We start from the raw sequence: 22,500 nt of genomic DNA on the forward strand, positions 1-22,500 counted from the left end.
CCCAATATCTTGTTTAGCAAGATATTGGGTATTTTTCCTTCAGCAATTCATATACATTAAGACTTCTGTCTTATCCATTTGTAGATGGAGCTTCAACAGCAGCTAGGTCTAGAGGGAAGTTGTGAGCATTACGTTCATGCATTACTTCCATACCAAGGTTAGCACGATTGATGATATCAGCCCAAGTGTTAATAACACGACCCTGACTGTCAACTACTGATTGGTTGAAATTGAAACCATTTAGGTTGAAAGCCATAGTACTAATACCTAAAGAAGTGAACCAGATACCTACTACAGGCCAAGCAGCCAAGAAGAAATGTAAAGAACGAGAATTGTTGAAACTAGCATATTGGAAGATTAATCGGCCAAAATAACCATGAGCAGCTACAATATTATAAGTTTCTCCCTCTTGACCGAATCTGTAACCTTCATTAGCAGACTCGTTTTCAGTGGTTTCCCTGATCAAACTAGAGGTTACCAAGGAACCATGCATAGCACTGAATAGGGAGCCGCCGAATACACCAGCTACACCTAACATGTGAAATGGATGCATAAGGATGTTGTGCTCTGCCTGGAATACAATCATAAAGTTGAAAGTACCAGAGATTCCTAAAGGCATACCATCAGAGAAACTTCCTTGACCAATAGGGTAGATCAAGAAAACAGCAGTAGCAGCTGCAACAGGAGCTGAATATGCAACAGCAATCCAAGGACGCATACCCAGACGGAAACTAAGTTCCCACTCACGACCCATGTAACAAGCTACACCAAGTAAGAAGTGTAGAACAATTAGCTCATAAGGACCGCCATTGTATAACCACTCATCAACAGATGCTGCTTCCCAGATTGGGTAAAAATGCAAACCTATAGCTGCAGAAGTCGGAATAATGGCACCAGAGATAATATTGTTTCCATAAAGTAAAGAACCAGAAACAGGTTCGCGAATACCATCAATATCTACTGGAGGAGCAGCAATGAAGGCGATAATAAATACAGAAGTTGCGGTCAATAAGGTAGGGATCATCAAAACACCGAACCATCCAATGTAAAGACGATTTTCAGTGCTGGTTATCCAGTTGCAGAAGCGACCCCATAGGCTTGTACTTTCGCGTCTCTCTAAAATTGCAGTCATGATAAGATCTTGGTTTATTCAATTTTCAAGGACTCCCAAGCACACGTATTAACTATAACTAGATAGAGATGTGATAGATAATAGAAGGCTTGTTATTTAACAGTATAACATGGCTTATACACCAATGTCAACCAATCTTAACAACTATATATCTATATGATTAAATCCAGCAAAAGAATTTGTAAATGAAATGAGTTCAAATAGAAAAAGAAAGATTTTTTTCTATTTTCCATATGGGTTGCCCGGGACTCGAACCCGGAACTAGTCGGATGGAGTAGATAATTTTTCCTTGTTGCAATAAAGGAAAAAGATCCCTCCCCAAACCGTGCTTGCATTTTTCATTGCACACGACTTTCCCTATGTATACATATCAAATTTACATCCCGAGAAGAAAGTCTACGAATTTTGACTACTCAGTTGATTCAACCACTAAACCACTTCATGAGCATTTCAGAATAGAGATTTTGGAATTTTTTCTGTCTTGATATTTAGAGATCTATTCTCTATATGGGTCTCATGACCAATTATCAATGATTCACCAGGTTATTGATACGGATAATATCCAAATACCAAATACGTTCTCGACGTGATCCATGTAAAGAAAAAGGGGTTGGTTTGGGGAAGATCAAAGAAAGAACTTGTTCTTCTTCCGTAAAAAATTCTTCTAATAATGCCGAACCTAATCTCCGCAAAAAAGAGCGTACCGTACTCTTATGTTTACGAGCTAAAGTTCTAGCACACGAAAGTCTAAGTATATACTTTATTCGATACAAACTCCGTTTTTCGGAGGATCCACTATGATAATGAGAAAGATTTCTACATATCCGACCAAATCGATCAATAATATCACAATCTGATAAATCGGTCCAGATCGGCTTACTAATAGGATGTCCCGATACGGTACAAAATTTAGCTTTAGACAATGATCCAATGAGAGGAATAACTGGGACTATGGTATCGAATTTCTTAATACCAGTTTCTATTAGAAATGAATTCTCCAACATTTGATTCCTTACCACCAAAGGATTTCTTAGTACACTTGAAAGATAACCCAGAAAATAGAAGGAATAGTTTGATAATTGGTTTATATGAATCCTGTGTGGTTGAGACCAAAAATGAAAATAATATTGCCAGAGATTGACAAGGTAACATTTCCACTTCTTCATCAAAAGATGAGTCCCTTTTGAAGCCAGAATTGCTTTTCCTTGATATCGAACATAATGCATGAAAGGATCCGTGAAGAACCATAAAGTTTTCTGAAAATAATTACGGTACACTACTATAAGATGTTCTATTTTTCCATAGAACTGTATTCGCTCAAGAAAGGTTCCAGAAGATGTTAATCGTAAATAAGAAGATTGTTTACGAAGAAAAACGAATACAAATTCGCATTCAGATACATAAGAATTATATAGGAACCAAAATAGTCTTTTATTTTCTTTTGAAAAAACGTAAATTGATTTCTTCGGAGTAATGAGACTATTCCAATTATGATATTCGTGGAGAAAGAATCGCAATAAATGCAAAGATGGAACATCTTGGATCCGGCATTGAAGGATTTGAACCAAGATTTCCAAATGGATAGGATAGGGTATTAGTATATCTGACACATAATTTAAATGTGATAATTTGTCCTCTAAAAAGGGAAATATTGAATGAATAGATCGTAAATTCTGACATTTTGGTATTTCTTTTTCTTCGGGAAAAGATACTAATCGCAGCGAGAATGGAATTTCCACAATGATCGCAAAACCTTCTGATATCATCTGAGAAAAAAAATGAGAATAAAAATAAGTGTTGTGCCCAACGAATCGATTTTGGTTAGAATAATTAACCGAATTAATCAAATAATTCTGTTGATACATTCGAATAATTAAACGTTTCACAAGTACTGAACTAGATTTTTTGTCATAACCAATAATTTCCACGGGTTCGTAAAAAATCGAATCATTTAAACCATGATCATGAGCAAACGCGTAAATATACTCCTGAAAAAGAAGCGGATATAGGAAGTGTTGTTGCCGAGATCTATCTTTTTCTAAATATCCTTGTAATTCTTCCATTTACATTTCTACTTGAGCCAGAGGCAGGAGGTTTTTCTTGGTTTATCAAATGATACATACATAGTGCAATATGGTCAGAACAGGGTATTATGTATTGTATTATGTATATACTATAGTAAGAAAAAAATATATACCCCGGAAACAAAACAGGGAGTCCAATCAACAGATCTTTTTACCTTCCTTTTCTATCCAATTGGTTTATGTTCGTTATAATTACAACAGGAGAAAAAATCCTTTATTTTTGCAACCCAATTGCTCTTTTGACTTTGGAATAAATTCTCTTTATCAATATACTGTTTCTTCTACACATCCGCCTACAATCCATAATAAAGAATAATTAGGATTCTGAAAAAAAAAGAAAAAATCAATGGTTCACTCACAGGAGAACCCACTCTTTCCCGCATTAGGCACTAATTCATTTTTAACGTCTAATTAGATCGGGTAATCATTCCAATTAAGAACATAAGCTCGTTGCTTTTTATTTTACCAAAATTGGAGCCATAGAGCTCTATCCATTTATTCACTAGACCCAATTTGTCCCCTTCCTAAAATCAAAACAATCTTTTGGAACTGTAACGATCCGGTAAGGATAAACTCAAAGTTCTACTTTAACTTTGACTTTCATTTCAAATTAAATAAATTAATAAAATCAAAATTAAATAAAATAATAAATTAATAAAATAAGAAATTGATTTTATTACGACATGCTGTTTTTTCCATTCATTACCCTTGAGGATCAGTCGTGGTCTTATAGACTATACCAATAGTCTGGACGAATTCGTTGCTTCATCCAAATGTGTAAAAGATCATAGTCGCACTTAAAAGCCGAGTACTCTACCGTTGAGTTAGCAACCCGGATAAATAGGATATGTAGATACGATCGAAATACAAAAATCAATAGAATTGCACCGCACGACCCTATCAAAACATTGAACTAGCAACACATCGAAAAGAAAGATTTTCTGATCAATTATAAACACAAAATACCAAAATGAGCAGATCGGATTAAAAATATTCCCAATCGAAATGTAAAAATTATGACAGACCACCCATTTTTTATCAAATTCTTTTTGGATTTTACTTAAGAAAATACATCTTGTATGAGAGTAAATGCAGCAAGGCAAACCCATCATTTGAGTGAAGGAAACAAAAAAACCAATATGGGGTGGGGATAAACAGCCCTCTTTATCTACGATCGAATTATATTTGTTCGATACACCATTGTCAATATAAATGCAATGTTGAGAAAATAAATCAAGTAAATAAAATAAAGACTTGTGTTGGATTGGCACAACATAAACATAAATAAGAAATTGAAATGGAAAAAATTAAGGAAAAGGTAAAGAAAAAATCCCCGGTTTATTCAATCAATAAAAGTACGATAAGCAAGCTTAACCCCTTGTTTGTTGTTAAATTCAATTCCCCCACCAAAATATGAATAAAGCAAGAAAAAGGCAAATGGTGTGTAAATATAAATAATTACACAAGGATAGATACTAGTTACCCTTCCCTACTTTATTTTATTTATTTATTTTGTTTTTTACTTTAATTAACTCGAAGTTCTTTCTTTAAAGAATTCTGCCTTCCTTAAAATATCATAAACAGTTCCTGTAGGTTGAGCACCTTTTTCAAAGAAATATAGAATAGCAGGAACGTTTAAATAAGTTTGATTCTTTATCGGATCGTAAAAACCCACTTTTCGAAGATCTCTTCCTTCTCTTCTGGATCGAACATCAATTGCAACGATTCGATAGATGGCTCATTGGGATAGATGTAAATAAACAACGCCCCCCCTAGAAACGTATAGGAGGTTTTTTCCTCATACGGCTCGAGAAAAATGATTCTAATTTCTGTATATAATAGCAAGTGGATCCATAAAATCATGAATTTGACTATGATTTGAATTTAGTACTTTTTTCTTCTTCCTTACAGAAAAAGGAAGAAATCTCATTCATACTCATAACTCAAGTTGGGTAATTCTGACAAGAAAATCCTTAGACATTTATTGAGCCGTCTCTAAACTCTTTTGTTTGTCTCATTTCGAATCTATTTTTATTCCTCAGTCTGATCCAATTGTTGAGACAATTGAAAATAGTGTTTCCTTGTTTCGGAATCCTTTATCTTCGCTTTGTGAAATCATTGGGTTTAGACATTACCTCGGGGATCCTTATTCCTTTCAAAATGGCAGCAACATACCTTTTTTTGTTATTTCTTTCTATATAAATAGAATACGAACGATTGATTCCCTTGTGATACACTTTTCATCGAAATAGTTTTACCAATTTCGAAAAATTGGACTTTGCAAACTTGTTCTGAATTTGAACCTTTCAATTTAGAATTTATATATAGTGAGGATATACTTACAAAGTTGGTCTAACTTATTGATTTTCACTAACCCTAGATTCTTTCCCTTGAAAAATGAATCAATCTTTTCTTCTCGAGCTTCATAATGTACTATTTACTTATAACCCAACACAAATTAGGTTCCGGGCAGAACAAACTATGTCGAGCCAAGAGCATCTTCATTACTATAGAAGACGGCGGATGTCAAAATCCACAGCCGATCATGTCCTTCAAGTCGCACGTTGCTTTCTACCACATCGTTTCAAACGAAGTTTTACCATAACATTCCTCTAATTGAAATTTCAAAGCGGTATGGAATTGATTCAATATAAAATCATGAATAGTCATTGGTTCAACCGGTATATAATAGTCCATACTTTCTATCTACGGTACGGATAAATAAGTATTTATCCGGATAAGGGTCAGCAAGGATCGAATTTATTTAATTTAACCCCATATTCTATCATATGAATGAAAATATTTATTTATATTTATAAATAAGACGAATAAACGAGTTTGCTTAAGACTTATTATTTACATCTTCAACAGATTGTTCGAGACGATCAATCATGAAGGATCCAGTTTTCTCGAACAAATAAACTATAAACCTCCAAAAGAGGTTTCTATAGTAGAATACTAATGATTTCCAATCCCGAAATCAAATCAATTAGTAACCAAAAAAGCTATTCCAATGACCCGAAAAAGTCGAAATTTTGATAATATAGATTTCTCATACTTCTTCCAGTACCAATTCCGGTACCAATCAAAAAAAAATGAAGTAAAAAAGAAAAACGATCTCGTGTAAGGTAAAATTGGGTTCCTTACATTATTGTTATTCTTTCTTTCATCTGAAAGAGAAAATCTGAATCAAGAATCAGAGAAGTATGATCTTTTCGGATCCATCATATACAACTAAGAGTTCTTACCTTAGCCGGGGTAATTCTAATTATAGATATTTTAAAAATCACAGATCCTTTTCACTTAACCGAAAAGCCCTTGTTACTGAAATACAACAATACAATAAAAATACATAATATATATCATATAGGCATAGGCCTTGTTTTTTATACAGATTTTGTTTTACTTCTTCAAGAATTTTTCGATCAATTCTAAAGTCAAGTAGATGGAATATACGAATTTCTCCCCAATCACTACATTACATTGATTTACAATGGTTCATTTGAACCAGCTAATATCTAAGATACAAAAAAATAAGGTCCAGATCAATCCGTTTTTCCTATTTTTTTTTCCGCGCAAACCCAACTTTAATTAGAAGTTTTAAGACCTGTGATGAAATTCAAAACTCCCCACTCTTTAATCTCTACATTCTATGTGGAATTGGGCGGGATACCATTTATTTTCTTTTTATTGACTATAGAGAGGTCTTTCTCTCACATTGTGATTCAGAATGCATCATGTGATAATTCCCATTTCATAGGTATTAGATATGGGACATAAAGTTTCTCTAAGGAACTAACTTCAAAATGAATATGAAATGAATATGAGTAGTACGAGCATATCCTGAATGTTTATGATATAATAGACCAAAAATCTCTTTTTTGAATGAAAATAAAGATATTGAATTTTACCCACATTTGACACTTGATTCCGTTTGTGAGAAACCAAACGAATTCTCAGATATGATTCTTAGAACCATTCTGAAAATTAATAAGAAAAGATTTTTCCCTTTAACAAATTCTTGTTTCATGTGGAATGCAGTGTGATCCCATCTTTCGTTTCATGAAGGACGATCTGGGACGGAAGGATTCGAACCTCCGAATAACGGGACCAAAACCCGCTGCCTTACCGCTTGGCCACGCCCCATTTTGATTTCTATTCGATACTAATCAACACTAATATTGGTATTGGTTATTCGTCAATCTCAACCCAAATACATAAAAACATATGGGATATTTTGTTGCTAGGATTCAAGACATGTAGATATAGAATCAAAAAAATTCATTGATCATTACATAGAATTCAATTAAGATATTGTATGAAAGTTGAATTCCTTATATTATCATTTTAGAATGATAATGGGGGGAGGGATTTTTTATTTGGGAGAGTCCGAACCGAAGAAAAAGGAGGATTTCTTGATCTGCCTTTTTCATTTTTCCCTTATAAAAATAACTCAAAATTATCTAATCCACAAGAACGAAATGCTTGTTATGCTTAATATCTTTAGTTTAATCGGTATCTGTCTTAATTCTGTCCTTTATTCGAGTAGTTTTTTCTTCGCCAAATTGCCCGAAGCTTATGCCATTTTCAATCCAATCGTAGATGTTATGCCTGTCATACCTGTACTCTTTTTTCTCTTAGCCTTTGTTTGGCAAGCCGCTGTAAGTTTTCGATGAAATCTTTAATACTCTGCTAAATTGATGATGTATTCGATAAAAAAATTCTAAAAATTGATAAGATCAGATAAGTCTTACATTACGAACCCTCGATTCAAAAATCTAAATTCTTGTATATTGAATGAATAACCGCAGCGATGAATTTGGATCAGCCTTTTCCCCGTTCTGACCTTCCAGTGAGTATGGACTATTAGGTACTCCACAATACCTAATTATTGATATGACAAGAAATTTCGGTTAACGAATGAATAAAAATCTTATTACAAATAAATTCGTTAAAATAAAATGACTTTTCAAGAAAAGACTTCATTTTATTTTTCATTTTTCGGGGTGTCAAAACAAATAAAATAAAATGGTATATGTGGTAAAAAATAGGTAATCTATTCCCCTTTTTCAAAAAAAAAAAATGATCTTGGAGATTGTGTAATGCTTACTCTCAAACTCTTTGTTTACACAGTAGTGATATTCTTTGTTTCCCTTTTTATCTTTGGATTCTTATCTAATGATCCAGGACGCAATCCTGGACGTGAGGAATAAAAAATTTCTAGTTTTTTTGCTTTTTTCTAAATTAATTCTTAATAATCTTATTTGTTTCATACATTTAACTATGATAAAATCAAGTTATGAGAATCTTTTCAAATTCGAAAATCCCAAGTGATCAGAGAAAGCGGAAAGAGAGGGATTCGAACCCTCGGTACAAATAATTCGTACAACGGATTAGCAATCCGCCGCTTTAGTCCACTCAGCCATCTCTCCTAATTCCAAATTGAAAATTTGTTATGTGATGTAACACGTGAAATAAAGATTGAGAAAAATCCACCTTCTTTTCTTTATTTTATTTTTTCATTTTATTTATTTATTTTTATTTAATCTTATTTAACTTTAATATTATTATTTAATTATTATTATTTATTTTATTACATTATTCTATTTTAATAATAGAATTTATTATTATATTATTAATATAGAAATTGGAAATATTCTAAAATATTCTAATAAATAATAGAAATTATTTAAATAGTTATTTAAATTTAAACTTAAACAAAGTATTTAATATTTAAATAAAATAAAAAGGAAGGTATATATTTATACTAAATAAAAATATATATATATATATAAATATATTATAGTATAAATTGTATAAGAAAATATGTATAAGAAAATAAATATAAGAAAAATAAGAAAAAGATAGAAAAAAGCAATTGATCAGGAATTTAATATAGATAATGACTCAAAATGGATCTCCTCAATAGAAAGAATATCTTAGTTCTTTGATTTTATACGAAAGGTTTATTCTCCCGGCCTGATCCGCTTAAGTACTGGCCGGGACATTTATTCTTTTATTCCAATGAATCCTTCATAGATCAAACGATTAAATTTGGAATTTATATCAATCAAAAATACTTGTTATTGAAGCAACAACAACAAGAGAAATTTCCATTATCATTCCTATGATCGAAGTCCCATTTATTATTATTTAATTTAATATTTCTTTTTTATTCTTCTTTTTTTTTATTGAAGATTCTTTTTTTCTTTTTCTCAGTTTATTACTTAATTTCTTACTGTTGTCAAGTAAGGAATAAAAAAACACATATGATAACATATCATATATATATACATTAAACAATATTAAATTACATTTAACAATTTTAAATATTTAAAATATTTCTATTCTAACATATTTCTATTCTAATAGAATAGAACTCAATATAACTCATTTACTTCTTCAAGAGACAAAATTGGAACAGTTGAGATTCAATTGACCCGAATTCATAAGATCTGGCACTGGCAGTTGAAAAGAAGGTGAAAAAAGGGGGGTCCATGTATACAGAATTTCGAATTTTTATAGTCTAGCTTCAATCACCCCTTCAGGCGGGAACCATTAGTTTAGTAATGACTTCCCAGCAAACGAAAAGCTTACCTTTTTATGTTATGCTATTTAAATTTAATTATGTTATTTAAATAAGCTTTCCGCTCTTCGCTTAGCTTCTTTTTATTTTTATTTTATTTAAGTCCCCGGCGAGACAAAATACGTGTCAACGCTAGAATTTTCACGATTCTGATGCTATCTTGATTTTGTCTCACCCCTTTTTTTGTTCGACAAATGATCCATTCGTATACAATAATGAATATGTAGCGGGTATAGTTTAGTGGTAAAAGTGTGATTCGTTCTATTAACAACTTAAATAGTTAAGGGGTCCATCGGTTTTTTTTTTCAAACTCCGATCAAAAACTTTATTTCTTAAAAAGGTTTAATCCTTTTCCTCTCAATAGCATATTTGAGGAAAAATATACGTTCTCACGATTTGTATCCAAAGGCCAATTAGGAATTGCATCAAAAAATTGGATTATGGATATGGATTCGCGAAGCATAATTTTTTGAATTGGATTAACTATTCCAATTGAATAAGTATAGGTAAAGGGTCTATGGATGAAGATACAAAAGTTTATTTCCAATCGTAACTAGATCTTCCATTTTTGTGTTGTAAAAGGAAATTGAAGCCAAATAGCTAAAAAACGATAGTTTTGGTTTACTAGAACCATCAGCATATTGTTTCAGCTCGGTAGAAACCAAATTCTTTTCCTGAGGATCCTGGGAGTGAAAATAGGGAACGAAGTAACTAGACTAGATAGATTTGGTATAATCTCTCTCCTCTAGAGGGATCATCTAGAAAGCGAGTAGCTTTAGATGCATTCATACAGAAAAGCTGACATAGATGTTATGGATCTAATTTTTTCTCTGGAAATATATGGACCTTCCATAAAGGAGCCGAATGAAACCAAAATTTCATGTTCGGTTTTGAATTAGAGACGTTAAAAATGATCAACCAACGTCGACTATAACCCCTAGCCTTCCAAGCTAACGATGCGGGTTCGATTCCCGCTACCCGCTCCATATTCATTATTGTATATGCGTCATCAATTTGGATATGCATCCTTTTTTCCCGAAAAGATATATTTTCCATATAATCGTTTTTTATTTGAACAAGAGTAAAGTAAGAATACGAAAGAAGAAAATAGAAATGAAAAGCGTCCATTGTCTAATGGATAGGACAGAGGTCTTCTAAACCTTTGGTATAGGTTCAAATCCTATTGGACGCAATTTTTTTTCCATCTATTTTCTTAAATGTCTATACTAAGAAACCCTTTTTGAATGATTCAAATCAGAAATTTTTCTCAATGATTACTCTCATGCTAAGAATAAGTATGATAAATTTATGGTTGTTCCTGAAGTAGAAATAGTTCGATCTGTTCCTGAATAGCTTCCTTCAAAACGGCTTCTGCTTGCTCGGTGAATGTCTTGGTAGAAGATAGAATTTCTTGGAATTGAGGTTTATTCTTTTTTAAGTAAGTACGTAACTGAACAAGAAATTTCTTTACCTGTCCAATTTCTAACGGATCAAGATATCCATTCGCTCCGGTATAAATAGTAGCTATCTGCTCTTCCACCGTGAGAGGGTCTGATTGGGATTGTTTAAGCAACTCACGTAATCGTTGACCTCTTGCCAATTGATTCTGAGTAGCTTTATCGAGATCAGAAGCAAATTGTGCAAAGGCTTCTAACTCTGCGAATTGCGCTAGTTCCAATTTTGATTTGCCAGCTACCTGTTTCATGGCTTTAATTTGAGCTGCGGATCCTACTCTGGAAACAGAAATACCCACATTAATAGCAGGTCGGATTCCAGCATTGAATAGATCGGCGGATAAGAATATTTGTCCATCTGTAATGGAAATTACATTAGTAGGAATATAAGCTGAAACGTCTCCAGATTGAGTCTCAACTATTGGTAAAGCAGTCATACTTCCTTCACCTAAACTAGAACTTGATTTAGCGGCTCTTTCCAAAAGGCGTGAATGCAAATAAAAAACATCTCCTGGATAAGCTTCACGACCGGGAGGTCTTCTTAATAGAAGAGACATTTGGCGATAAGCTTGTGCCTGTTTGGAGAGATCATCATAAATTATTAAAGTATGTCGTTCACGGTACATAAAATATTCAGCCAAAGCTGCTCCCGTATAAGGGGCGAGGTATTGTAATGTAGCAGGTGAATCCGCCGTTTCAGCTACGACAATAGTGTATTCCATGGCCCCTCGCTCCTGGAAAGTAGTCACTACCTGAGCCACAGAAGATGCTTTTTGACCGATAGCTACATAAACACATATTACATTTTGCCCTTTTTGATTGAGAATCGTATCTGTGGCTACTGCTGTTTTGCCGGTCTGTCTGTCCCCAATAATTAATTCTCGCTGACCGCGTCCTATAGGGATCATCGAATCAATAGCAATAAGCCCTGTTTGAAGGGGCTCATATACAGAACGTCTCGAAATAATACCGGGGGCAGGGGATTCAATTAACCGAGATTCAGAAGCTGAAATTTCCCCTCTCCCATCAATAGGTGTAGCCAAAGCATTTATAACACGACCCAAATAAGCCTCACTCACAGGTATCTGAGCAATTCTTCCTGTTGCTTTTACAGAACTTCCCTCTTGTATCATCAAACCATCACCCATTAATACAACGCCAACATTATTGGATTCCAAGTTCAGAGCAATGCCTATTGTACCCTCTTCAAATTCTACTAATTCACCTGCCATTACTTCATCAAGACCATGAATACGAGCAATGCCGTCGCCTACTTGAAGTACGGTACCGGTATTCACAATCTTTACTTCTCTATTATATTGTTCAATACGTTCACGGATAATATTACTAATTTCGTCGGCTCGAAGGGTTACCATTAGTGTTTCTTTATTCTTTTTCGGAAGCAAAGGGAAAAAAATAATGCCTAAATTGTAAACTAAAGTAAAAGTGGAAGGGCTAATCAGTTATTTCTTCCATGGCCCCAAGAATGCCAATATTAGTACGGATCGCACGGAAATGTAACTCGGTATTCAAACAACTATTCAGAGTTCCTAGAGCTCCTTGTAAGGCTTGTTGGAAAACTCGTTGTCGGACTTGATTTATCGCTCTTTGTTGTTCAAAATGAAGGGTTTCATTTTTGTAATTTTCTAATCGTTCCAAACTATCACAAGTAGCTTTAATCAAATTTTCTTTTTCTCGTTCTATCTCAGAGTATCCATTCATTCGATACTCATCTGCTTCCAGTTCCACTTTCTGTAAGCGAACCCGGGCTTTTTCGAGCTGCTCAATGGCCCCTCTACGTAATTCTTCTGAATTTCGAATAGTACTCAAGATCCTCTGTTTTCGATTATCTAATAAATCATTTAATGAAAGTAGATTATCTTACCATTAATTTCACAACTTTCATGATCTCTTCCCGAACCAAACATGAATCTTTCGATTCATTTGGCTCTCACGCTCAATTATTTATTTGATTTTTTTGTTATGGGTATTCCCATATCTTTTTTTTTTAATGTAATGAGCCTGCCCTCTCTTTTCTTTTCTGTTTGTATTCAAAGATATCTAAACTGATACAAGACCAGAATAAATATTAGGAGGACTCTTCCGACCAGATAAAAATCGATAATTGTCAGCAAAGTTGTTTCTTTATTTGTATTTGTTCTTAATTTAATTAAATTTTCTTTTTATTTAATTAAATAAATTTAAAAAATTTCTAATTTGGAATTAGATTTTTTCTTTTTTTCTTCAAATCCAAAAATTCCTCTTTTTTTATACATAGGTCGTCGATTCGGCATTGGATAAAAAAGGCAGAGTGCCCTTTTCTTTCTAGTAAATGGTTCAAATCCTTTTATCGATATGAGTGTTCTATATCAGATAAATTACCAACTATTCATTTGGAAAACATTTCAGTACTAATGTAGTCGTAGAAAGAGTACCATGTTTTGCCTGGACTTCAAACAGTTTAGCTTTAACCATGTTAATGGTCTCACATTATTGGTTGATAGAGAATCAAAGTTGATTTACCAATAAGTCACGAAATGCTATGGTTCTTACATATGATTTTTGAATTTATTCAGAAGTAATTCGTCGAGATCGTGCACCTTTTTTCCTATTTATCCTAAATATACTATAACTATAAATAACTATAAATAAAGTAAAGTGCAGCCGGATGGATCCAACCTATTCTTGAAATACACAACCCGCACACACTCCCTTTCCAAAAAAAATCAATACACCAATCACTACACTTAGATTTATTGGATTTGTTGCTAAAATATCGGTATTAAACCCGAAACTCCCGGCGGATGGCCAGTGGCGTGAGAAAACGAAAGAATCGGTTACATTTTTCATATGCTCTCCTCTTATAGATAGGACTGACAAAGAACAAAGTTCTTTTTCTATCACTTCGCTCGCCCCTTTCTTTTTTGATCAATTTATTTATTTTTAATTGAATTTCCCCCTTTTTAATGGGAATAGATTAAATCTAGTAATTTCATTTAGGTTAGGTCTTAGGTCTCATTTCAATTGCGAAATATATCGTTTGTGGAAACGTTTCCTAAAAGGAAAAAAGTTTCCATTGTACTAAGCTAAGGACGGGAAGGAAGAAAGCGAGTGATCTGGTAATTCCTCATCCTCAAAGCAGTCCTTCCTGGAGTCTCAACAAATAAGTAATTATAGGAGTAAAGTGTTGATATAATTCGAAGAAGGAAACGGCAATTTAATTTCAAGTTAATAAAATAAGAAAAAAAGTAAAAAGAGTATGTAATCTAAGGTACTTTTTTACATTTCTAGGATTAAACAAAAGGATTCGCAAATAAAAGCGCTAATGCCACAACCAGTCCGTAAATTGTTAAAGCTTCCATAAAAGCTAGACTAAGCAATAAAGTACCTCGTATTTTACCCTCTGCTTCTGGTTGTCTCGCAATACCCTCTACAGCTTGGCCTGCAGCAGTACCTTGACCAACTCCAGGTCCAATAGAAGCAAGTCCTACAGCCAATCCAGCAGCAATAACGGAAGCGGCAGAAATCAGTGGATTCATGGTAAGTTCCTCGCACCAAAAAAAAGAAAAAGAAATGGTTAATGATACAATCGACCAATGAATTATTACTTAATTTTATCATTAAGTTTGATCATTAAGATCTATTGGGTCGAAGTAACTAAAAACTAATGATAATATTACTGACTCGTCAGAACTACTTCGATATCTCGTTTTTAGTTTCTACCCATGATGAAGTTTTTGTAAATCCATATACATACGGTTCTAGTTATTGCATTTCTTTCTTTCCAACCATTCTTTCATTCAATCCTTCGTTCTTTACTCTTCTATATCCTTGAGTTCATCTGTTTTTTCATCCAATCCACAATCACAAATGAAACAGAAGAAAGGACTTGACTTATCTTGTAATCCATCTAATCTAAATGCAGTAAACTGCAATCAAATCAATATATGCAATCATCAATATATGCAATGGATATCAATATGATCGATATCAACGATATCAATATATCAATATAACGATATCAATATGTATATCAATACATATATATATATTTTTTATTTTGCTATAACTAACTATATATATATATTATATATGTATAGCATATAGTTAGATATATATAGTTAGTTAGTATATAGGTAGGGTATAAGGTAGGGTATAAGGACTTATATTTATATATAGATAGGACTATATAACTAGTGAATATCTAATATTGCATATACATATTACATATACATTTCTTTCTTCCATAACGTAAACTGGCCGCATTTTATATTGAATCGGATTATAGAATCATTCCTTGAAACCCACACAAAAAGTGGCTGGACTTATAGACATTACATACATCTAGTGTGACCTCCCCAACCCATTTTTTTTTTTTACAATTCCGTAATATCGTTCATCTTCTCTCCTACGACTCTAGGTCATATCTTCATACGTATTTATATCTATTATGTTCTCCAACCAAGCAGATTATCTTGAACCATGCATGAATTGGGATAAGCTAAAAAAAAAGACTATTTCGAAAACTAGTCAATGATGACCCTCCATGGATTCGCCTATATAAGCCGCGGCCAACGTTGCAAAAATAAGAGCTTGAATACCACTTGTAAATAATCCAAGAAACATGACAGGTATAGGAACTACTGAAGGGACTAAAGAAACAAGAACAACAACTACTAATTCATCAGCCAATATATTCCCGAATAGTCGAAAGCTAAGAGATAAAGGTTTTGTGAAATCTTCTAGGATGTTAATTGGTAAAAGTATTGGAGTTGGTTTGATGTATTTCTCGAAATAACCCAATCCTTTTTTGGTAAGACCCGCATAAAAATATGCCACTGACGTGGGTAAAGCTAAAGCAACAGTAGTATTTATATCATTCGTGGGCGCAGCTAACTCCCCATGAGGTAACTGTATGATTTTCCAAGGTAAAAGAGCACCTGACCAATTAGAAACAAAAATAAATAGGAACATAGTTCCAATAAAGGGAACCCAAGGTCCATATTCTTCTCCAATCTGGGTTTTGCTCAAGTCTCGAATAAATTCAAGGACATATTCAAAGAAATTCTGACCGTCGGTCGGAATGGTTTGTGGATTCCGAACAGCTATGATGACTGAACCTAACAAGATAGCAATTACGACCCAAGAAGTGATAAGTACTTGGGCATGGATTTGTAAACCTCCTATTTGCCAATAGAAATGTTGGCCTACTTCTACACCCGATATATCATATAACCCCTTGAGTGTTTTAATGTAACATGGTATAACATTCATATTGTCCTCTGATAGAAATTGAACTTCAAAAAAGGAATTAGTTTGATTCAACCATTTCTTTCTCAACTCACCAACTTGAATCATTAATCATATATTTAGGATACCAAGAAATCACATAACATCATAATATATATCAATATCCCCAGTTCTTTTTTTTTTATCTATTTTGTTAAATGCAAAATAGATAAAAAAGTAACCGATCCAATAAATCTATGGAGTTGCCCAATAATTAACATTAACTAATCTTATTATTCTTAATCTTAATCATAATCAACGATTTCTTATATAGCTAGAACGACCCTCACAAATTGCGGATACTAATTTGTTAAGAATCAATCGAATTGAAGCTATAGCGTCATCGTTGGCCGGAATCGAAATATCTGCAAGATCTGGGTCACAATTTGTATCGATTAAACAAATCGTCGGAATCCCCAAAATGGCACATTCTCGAAGAGCCGTATATTCTTCTTGCTGATCAACGATGATCACAATATCAGGCAATCCCGTCATATATTTGATCCCACCGAGATATGTTTGCAAGGTAGATAATTTTCTCTTCAACATTGCTGCATCTCTTTTGGGGAGACGGTTGAGTTTCCCCATCTTTTCTTCTGCTCTTAAGTCCCTGAACTTATAAAGTCTCGTTTCCGTAGTGGACCAATTCGTTAACGTACCACCGAGCCATTTTTGATTAATAAAATGAGACCGAGCCCTTATTGCAGCTGATGCTACTGAATCCGATGCTTTATTTTTGGTACCGACGATTAAGAAGCTTTTTCCCCTACTTGATGCATCAAAAACTAAATCACAGGCTTCTGATAAAAAACGAGCAGTTCTAGCGAGATTTGTAATATGAATACCTTTACGCTTTGCAGAGATGTAAGGGGCCATTCTAGGATTCCATTTCTTAGTACCATGACCAAAATGAACTCCTGCTTCCATCATCTCTTCCAAATTGATGTTCCAATATCTTCTTGTCATTTTTTCCCACACTTCCTTTTTGTTTTTTCTTTTTCTTATTATTAACAAAGAGACGAGGTACCTTGAAATAAATAATTGTTCCGATGGAACCTTCTACCGGGGATTGACCATCGATACACGGCACATAAATTTTTTTAATTACTTATTTTATTTATTACTAAATCAATAATCAGACCAGTATAGTTAAAAGATAGTTAAAGTTAAAATGAATCCGCTCTTAGGAATCATTAAATCGCATAAATGATTGTTCTGATGTCTCATGTAAATTTGTCTCATGGAAATTGTTTGTCGCGCAAGAACAAAATAATTCTCTATGGTGTAACAAAATATCTCTCATTTCCAACTCGAATAGATTTTTTCTTTTGATTTCCAAATAAATGTTTTTGTCTTGCCTTGAACGGTGCACAAATTTTTGGAATCCGGTACCAACAGGTATAATCCCCCCCAGAACAACGTTCTCTTTCAGGCCTTTCAACCAATCAATACGACCTCGTAGAGCAGCTTTTGCTAAAACTCGAGCGGTTTCTTGAAAACTTGCTTCGGATATGAAACTTTGAGTATTCAGAGACGCTCTTGTTATTCCCAATAAGATTGCCCGATAACAGATCGATTCGTCCAAAGCACGCCCTGCTCGTTCCGCTCGCAACAATCCGATTAATTCTCCAGGCGAAAAAACATTAGACATTCCATCTTCTGAAACCAACACTTTTGATGTTACTTGACGTACAATAATCTCTATATGTCTATTATGGATCTGTACCCCCTGGGATCGATAAACCTTTTGGATCTTATTAACCAAAGAGATACAACTTTGGGCTATGGTTAGCTCAGCTCCAATCAAAAACCCCCAGGGGATCCCAAGAATTCTTGGTATGCGTTCGTTCCAACCTTCAACTCTCCTTTCGAGGTTCATCGATAGTGAATCAATCGAACGCACTTCTAAGATTTGTTCTACTTTTGGAAGACCTTGCGTTATGTCACCAGATCTCGATTTTTCATATATAAATGTAACTAATGTATCTCCTTCGTAAAGGATTTTCCCATAATGACCATGAACAGTTGCTCCAGGAGTAGCCAAATAAGGCTTAGCTGATCTTATAACTAAAGAGTCGACATTAACAATTAAAATTTGACCAGATTTTTTTACGTGTGGTTCGTATTTAAATAGACATACATTTTCACAAATAAATTGTCCAAGGCTAATTTTGGTCGATGTCTCTTCACAATAATCATGATGGAAAAAGCACCAATTCAAATGGAATGGGTTCAAAATGATGTTACTGCATGGATCGGGATTATAAATCCTCCTATTTTCATCTATTAAACAGTATTTAAGTACTTGAAGTACTTGGAAAATCTGTTTCAAATTGTCAAGTAGCAAATATTTCTTTAACACGATCTGATTATGAGTTATTAAATGGTAAGATGAATAAAAATTCGCTATTTTAGGTACAATAGCGCCTAAGAGACCTAAAGAATCCCTAATTGGAATTAGGGGATCCGATTCTTTTGTCAAATTGTTATATTTCGAACTATTGAATGGACCAATTCGAGAACAATTGGATGATGACAAAATTATCAAAGATTGGCATTCCTTATTTCGATTCAACAACGTACCAATAGTTCCTTGATGTTGGCTAAGTGATTGAATCTTCGCCTTGGAATAAAAGGGATTGATATTGGTGCGATCTAATCCATTATCGGGAATCAATCCGGAACTTGCCCTATCATACCTTTTTCCGGTATACGAAATAGTGGACTTGACTAACTCAATTCTTATGAAATCGCGAATTAGATCATTTGCCCTTACCTCAACAAAGGAAGCATGAACCTCTTCTATAAAACCATTTTGTTCTTGGTCCCAATTCAATACTAAGCAAGTCCGAACTAATTGAATACTTGTGTGATAAATTCCTCGAATTGACTTGCCATTTCCATAAAGGATATAATTGACAACTCTAAGTTGGACATTATCCTTTTCCTGCAAGATATCCCGAGGGAAAAGTGTTGCTAAATTTATCCCATCGGATATTTCATATGTGACTACGGGTCGAACCGAAACAAAATACTTTTTCTTGGTAGGTGTGATCCGTTGAACATAGATCCAATTTTTCCATTTTTTTGATTCTTTAGAATTTTTTTTTTCCGTTTCTGGTGGTATAAAAATGCCGCTGTGCCTGGATATCTTATCTGTCTCTCCAGGAAAATGAATATCTCCAGAAAAGATTTTAAGTTCAATATATTTTTTTTTTCTCTCCACTCGGACTAATCCGCGTACTCGGCTTCTTGTATTTATATTTAAAGCGAGTCGTGTATCTACTCCAATGATACTATTGTTCCGGACCATTATTAATGAGGATCCCGGTAAGATATGCACTTCTTCGAGAATGAAAAAAAACTGATCTACTTCCGTTTGGTATTTCGGACTAAATTCTTTTGCTCCTCGATACTCAATCAAATCTTCTTTTTTTATGATTGAATCCACCTCTATGGTCCCATATTTAGTAATTCCGGAACTGCTTCTTCTGTATCGTGGATCATCAAAATAAGCAAGAATACTATTTCTACGTAAAATACCATTTATGGGTATTTCAATCGAAATACCAAAACAGGGTATTAGTTCTTTCTCTCGTTCTTGATCATATTGTAATGGGATGATGAATCTATTTCTTCGCTTTTTCGCCAAGAAATCAGGATTCTCTTGGAGAATAGAAGGATATATGAAATTCCAATGACCATTGGATATGATTCGATCAAGTCTTGAATAGTCAAGAATTTTCCTATCTTTTTTACCAGAAGTATCCAACAATTTATGTCTTACTTGATCATTAGTCATTGAGGGGTTAGAGATATATCTTCCTTCAACAGAAAGAGAATAAACATTCATTTGATCTTGATCCTTGTGGAGCGAAAAAGACACTATACTGGATCTGCACGGACCTCCTGCTAATATCCATAAATGACTTGTTTTTGGTAATAGATGAACATTACCATATGTATATTCAGGTGCATGGTAGACATCGGTACTCCAGTGCATTTCTCCCTCTGATTCAGAATAAATATGTTTTCGTACCCTCTCTTTAAAATGAAAAGTAGACGTTCCAGCACGAATCTCAGCAATCACTTGTTCTGATTCTACATATTGATCATTTTGAACTAAAATCAAACTTTTTGGCGGAATAGTCACATTATGTATAATATCCCGACTCTCAATAGTTACATACAAGTCTATAGAACATAGAAAAGCGGGATGCCCATGACGGGTACGTGTGGGATGAACCAAATCCTCATTGAATTTTATTTTTCCATTAGAAGGAGCTCGTACATGTTCTGCAGTACCGCCTGTGAATACTCCGCCGGTATGAAAAGTTCTTAATGTTAGTTGAGTCCCCGGTTCCCCAATTGATTGACCCGCAATAATACCTACGGCTTCTCCCAATTCGACCAGATCGCCATGAGTGGGACTCCGACCATAACATAATTGACAGATCCAAGATGTACTCCTGCAAGTAAAGGGGGTTCGAATATATATTGGTTGTGCTCGAAAGGTTATGAATCGATTGACAAGTCCAATCCCAATATCTTGATTTCGAGTGGCAATGCATCGTAGACCGATATATATATCGTCTGCTAATACACGACCAATTAGTGTTTGGACAAAAATCTTTTCCGTCATCCCATTTTGAGGACTCACGGAAATACCTCGGATAGTACCACAATCTCTTCTACGTACAATAATGTGTTGAACTACTTCAACAAGTCTACGTGTAAGATATCCAGCATCTGATGTTCGTACAGCAGTATCTACAACTCCTTTGCGGGCTCCGTAGCAGGAAATTATATATTCTGTCAAAGAAAGTCCCTCGCGTAAATTGCTTTGAATGGGTAAATCAATCATTTGTCCTTGGGGATCTGACATTAATCCTCTCATACCTACTAATTGGTGTATCTGAGATGCATTTCCCCTTGCTCCTGAAAAAGACATTAGATAGACTGGATTAGAGGGATCAGTCATCCGAAAATTAGGATTCATTTCTTGTCTCAAATATTCACTTGTAGCATACCATATCTCAATAGATTGACGTAATTTTTCTACCGCGTGTACATTCCCATAATGATGGTGTTTCTCCAAAATAAAACTTTGTTGTTCAGCGTCTTGGACTAACCATCCCTTAGAAGGTATTGTTAAAAGATCATCAATTCCTAATGAAATAGATGTAGCAGTGGCTTGATGGAAACCCAAAGTCTTTACTTGATCCAGGATATGTGATGTATATCCCATTCCGAAATGATCTATTAATCTGCTAATAAGTCGTTTCATAGCAGTTCCATTTATCACTTTATTGTGAAAGACCAGATCGGCCCGTTCTGCCATAAGTACCTCTATATTCTGCTGAGTAGGATTCGACAATGGGCCTGAGTCAGTGATTCGAAAACTTAACTTTCTTTCCTCAATCTCAATCTTGATTCACGCAGAAATTCAGAAATTATGATACTAGTAAAATTGGAAAAACCCGAATTCCAGGCATCGCCTAATCGAATTTCTTAGTTTAGATAGTGTATGAGTAGGCCCGACAAAACCCTTGTATGGCTTCTTCTATTTCTCGATAAAAAGAAATATGACCAAGAGTGGTTCGAATGTATATACAACGGATTTCTTTTTTTACACTTCCTACTATTAGATAGTGCCCATAAATCTCATGATAAGTACCCAAAGATTCATATTGAACTTCGATGGGAACTTCTCTTGACCCAATGACACGTTGATCTAGTCTCCATCGGAGCCACAAAGGACTATCTAAACTGATTCGTTTCCGCCGATAAGCTCCAAGTGCATCATAGGAACTACAAAAATACGGTTCTTTCTCTTTCGTATACTTATAATTATTATTGTCAACTGTTTGATTTTGATAGTTTCTGCAATTATATGGATTATACATATTTGCACAAATACCTCGACGATTCCCGATCGTTAATACATAGAGTCCG

At 34.2% G+C, this 22,500-nt stretch overlaps 12 protein-coding genes and 5 non-coding genes across 17 annotated transcripts in view; 4 read left to right on the forward strand and 13 right to left on the reverse strand. All coding sequences in view use genetic code 11, as the record gives it.

Annotated features, from left to right (window-relative positions):
* Positions 1–70: 70 nt before the first annotated feature.
* psbA (photosystem II protein D1) lies at positions 71–1,132 on the reverse strand. The gene has a single exon. The coding sequence runs from the start codon at positions 1,130–1,132 to the stop codon at positions 71–73; it is 1,062 nt and encodes a 353-aa protein (YP_009116322.1).
* A 527-nt stretch (positions 1,133–1,659) lies between these two features.
* Positions 1,660–3,195, reverse strand: matK (maturase K). The gene has a single exon. It carries the CDS (start codon positions 3,193–3,195, stop codon positions 1,660–1,662), a length of 1,536 nt encoding a protein of 511 aa, YP_009116323.1.
* Positions 3,196–4,013: 818 nt separating this feature from the next.
* On the reverse strand, positions 4,014–4,050 carry trnK. The gene has a single exon. It is a non-coding gene; the product is annotated as a tRNA-Lys (tRNA).
* A 694-nt stretch (positions 4,051–4,744) lies between these two features.
* Positions 4,745–5,819, reverse strand: rps16 (ribosomal protein S16). Its single transcript has 2 exons — positions 5,778–5,819; positions 4,745–4,954 (listed from the first exon to the last, which is right to left on the reverse strand). The coding sequence occupies exons 1-2, from the start codon at positions 5,817–5,819 to the stop codon at positions 4,745–4,747; spliced, it is 252 nt and encodes an 83-aa protein (YP_009116324.1).
* A 1,470-nt stretch (positions 5,820–7,289) lies between these two features.
* On the reverse strand, positions 7,290–7,362 carry trnQ. Its single transcript has one exon. It is a non-coding gene; the product is annotated as a tRNA-Gln (tRNA).
* A 344-nt stretch (positions 7,363–7,706) lies between these two features.
* On the forward strand, positions 7,707–7,892 carry psbK (photosystem II protein K). Its single transcript has one exon. The coding sequence runs from the start codon at positions 7,707–7,709 to the stop codon at positions 7,890–7,892; it is 186 nt and encodes a 61-aa protein (YP_009116325.1).
* A 426-nt stretch (positions 7,893–8,318) lies between these two features.
* On the forward strand, positions 8,319–8,429 carry psbI (photosystem II protein I). Its single transcript has one exon. The coding sequence runs from the start codon at positions 8,319–8,321 to the stop codon at positions 8,427–8,429; it is 111 nt and encodes a 36-aa protein (YP_009116326.1).
* Positions 8,430–8,560: 131 nt separating this feature from the next.
* trnS lies at positions 8,561–8,648 on the reverse strand. The gene has a single exon. It is a non-coding gene; the product is annotated as a tRNA-Ser (tRNA).
* Positions 8,649–10,747: 2,099 nt separating this feature from the next.
* Positions 10,748–10,784, forward strand: trnG. Its single transcript has one exon. It is a non-coding gene; the product is annotated as a tRNA-Gly (tRNA).
* A 138-nt stretch (positions 10,785–10,922) lies between these two features.
* trnR lies at positions 10,923–10,994 on the forward strand. Its single transcript has one exon. It is a non-coding gene; the product is annotated as a tRNA-Arg (tRNA).
* A 114-nt stretch (positions 10,995–11,108) lies between these two features.
* Positions 11,109–12,632, reverse strand: atpA (ATP synthase CF1 alpha subunit). The gene has a single exon. The coding sequence runs from the start codon at positions 12,630–12,632 to the stop codon at positions 11,109–11,111; it is 1,524 nt and encodes a 507-aa protein (YP_009116327.1).
* A 79-nt stretch (positions 12,633–12,711) lies between these two features.
* atpF (ATP synthase CF0 subunit I) lies at positions 12,712–14,106 on the reverse strand. Its single transcript has 2 exons — positions 13,963–14,106; positions 12,712–13,122 (listed from the first exon to the last, which is right to left on the reverse strand). The coding sequence occupies exons 1-2, from the start codon at positions 14,104–14,106 to the stop codon at positions 12,712–12,714; spliced, it is 555 nt and encodes a 184-aa protein (YP_009116328.1).
* A 443-nt stretch (positions 14,107–14,549) lies between these two features.
* atpH (ATP synthase CF0 subunit III) lies at positions 14,550–14,795 on the reverse strand. The gene has a single exon. It carries the CDS (start codon positions 14,793–14,795, stop codon positions 14,550–14,552), a length of 246 nt encoding a protein of 81 aa, YP_009116329.1.
* A 991-nt stretch (positions 14,796–15,786) lies between these two features.
* Positions 15,787–16,530, reverse strand: atpI (ATP synthase CF0 subunit IV). Its single transcript has one exon. It carries the CDS (start codon positions 16,528–16,530, stop codon positions 15,787–15,789), a length of 744 nt encoding a protein of 247 aa, YP_009116330.1.
* Positions 16,531–16,800: 270 nt separating this feature from the next.
* rps2 (ribosomal protein S2) lies at positions 16,801–17,511 on the reverse strand. The gene has a single exon. The coding sequence runs from the start codon at positions 17,509–17,511 to the stop codon at positions 16,801–16,803; it is 711 nt and encodes a 236-aa protein (YP_009116331.1).
* A 217-nt stretch (positions 17,512–17,728) lies between these two features.
* rpoC2 (RNA polymerase beta' subunit) lies at positions 17,729–21,886 on the reverse strand. Its single transcript has one exon. The coding sequence runs from the start codon at positions 21,884–21,886 to the stop codon at positions 17,729–17,731; it is 4,158 nt and encodes a 1,385-aa protein (YP_009116332.1).
* Positions 21,887–22,061: 175 nt separating this feature from the next.
* rpoC1 (RNA polymerase beta' subunit) overlaps positions 22,062–22,500 on the reverse strand; it is a 2,757-nt gene continuing 2,318 nt past the window's right edge. Inside the window, exon 2 of the mRNA in view lies at positions 22,062–22,500. This exon is cut by the window's right edge and continues 1,187 nt beyond it. Within this exon, the coding sequence (YP_009116333.1) occupies positions 22,062–22,500 (439 nt within the window).

This window comes from Ananas comosus, assembly GCF_001540865.1.
Source record: "Ananas comosus chloroplast DNA, complete genome".
Classification (NCBI taxonomy): Eukaryota; Viridiplantae; Streptophyta; class Magnoliopsida; order Poales; family Bromeliaceae; genus Ananas; species Ananas comosus.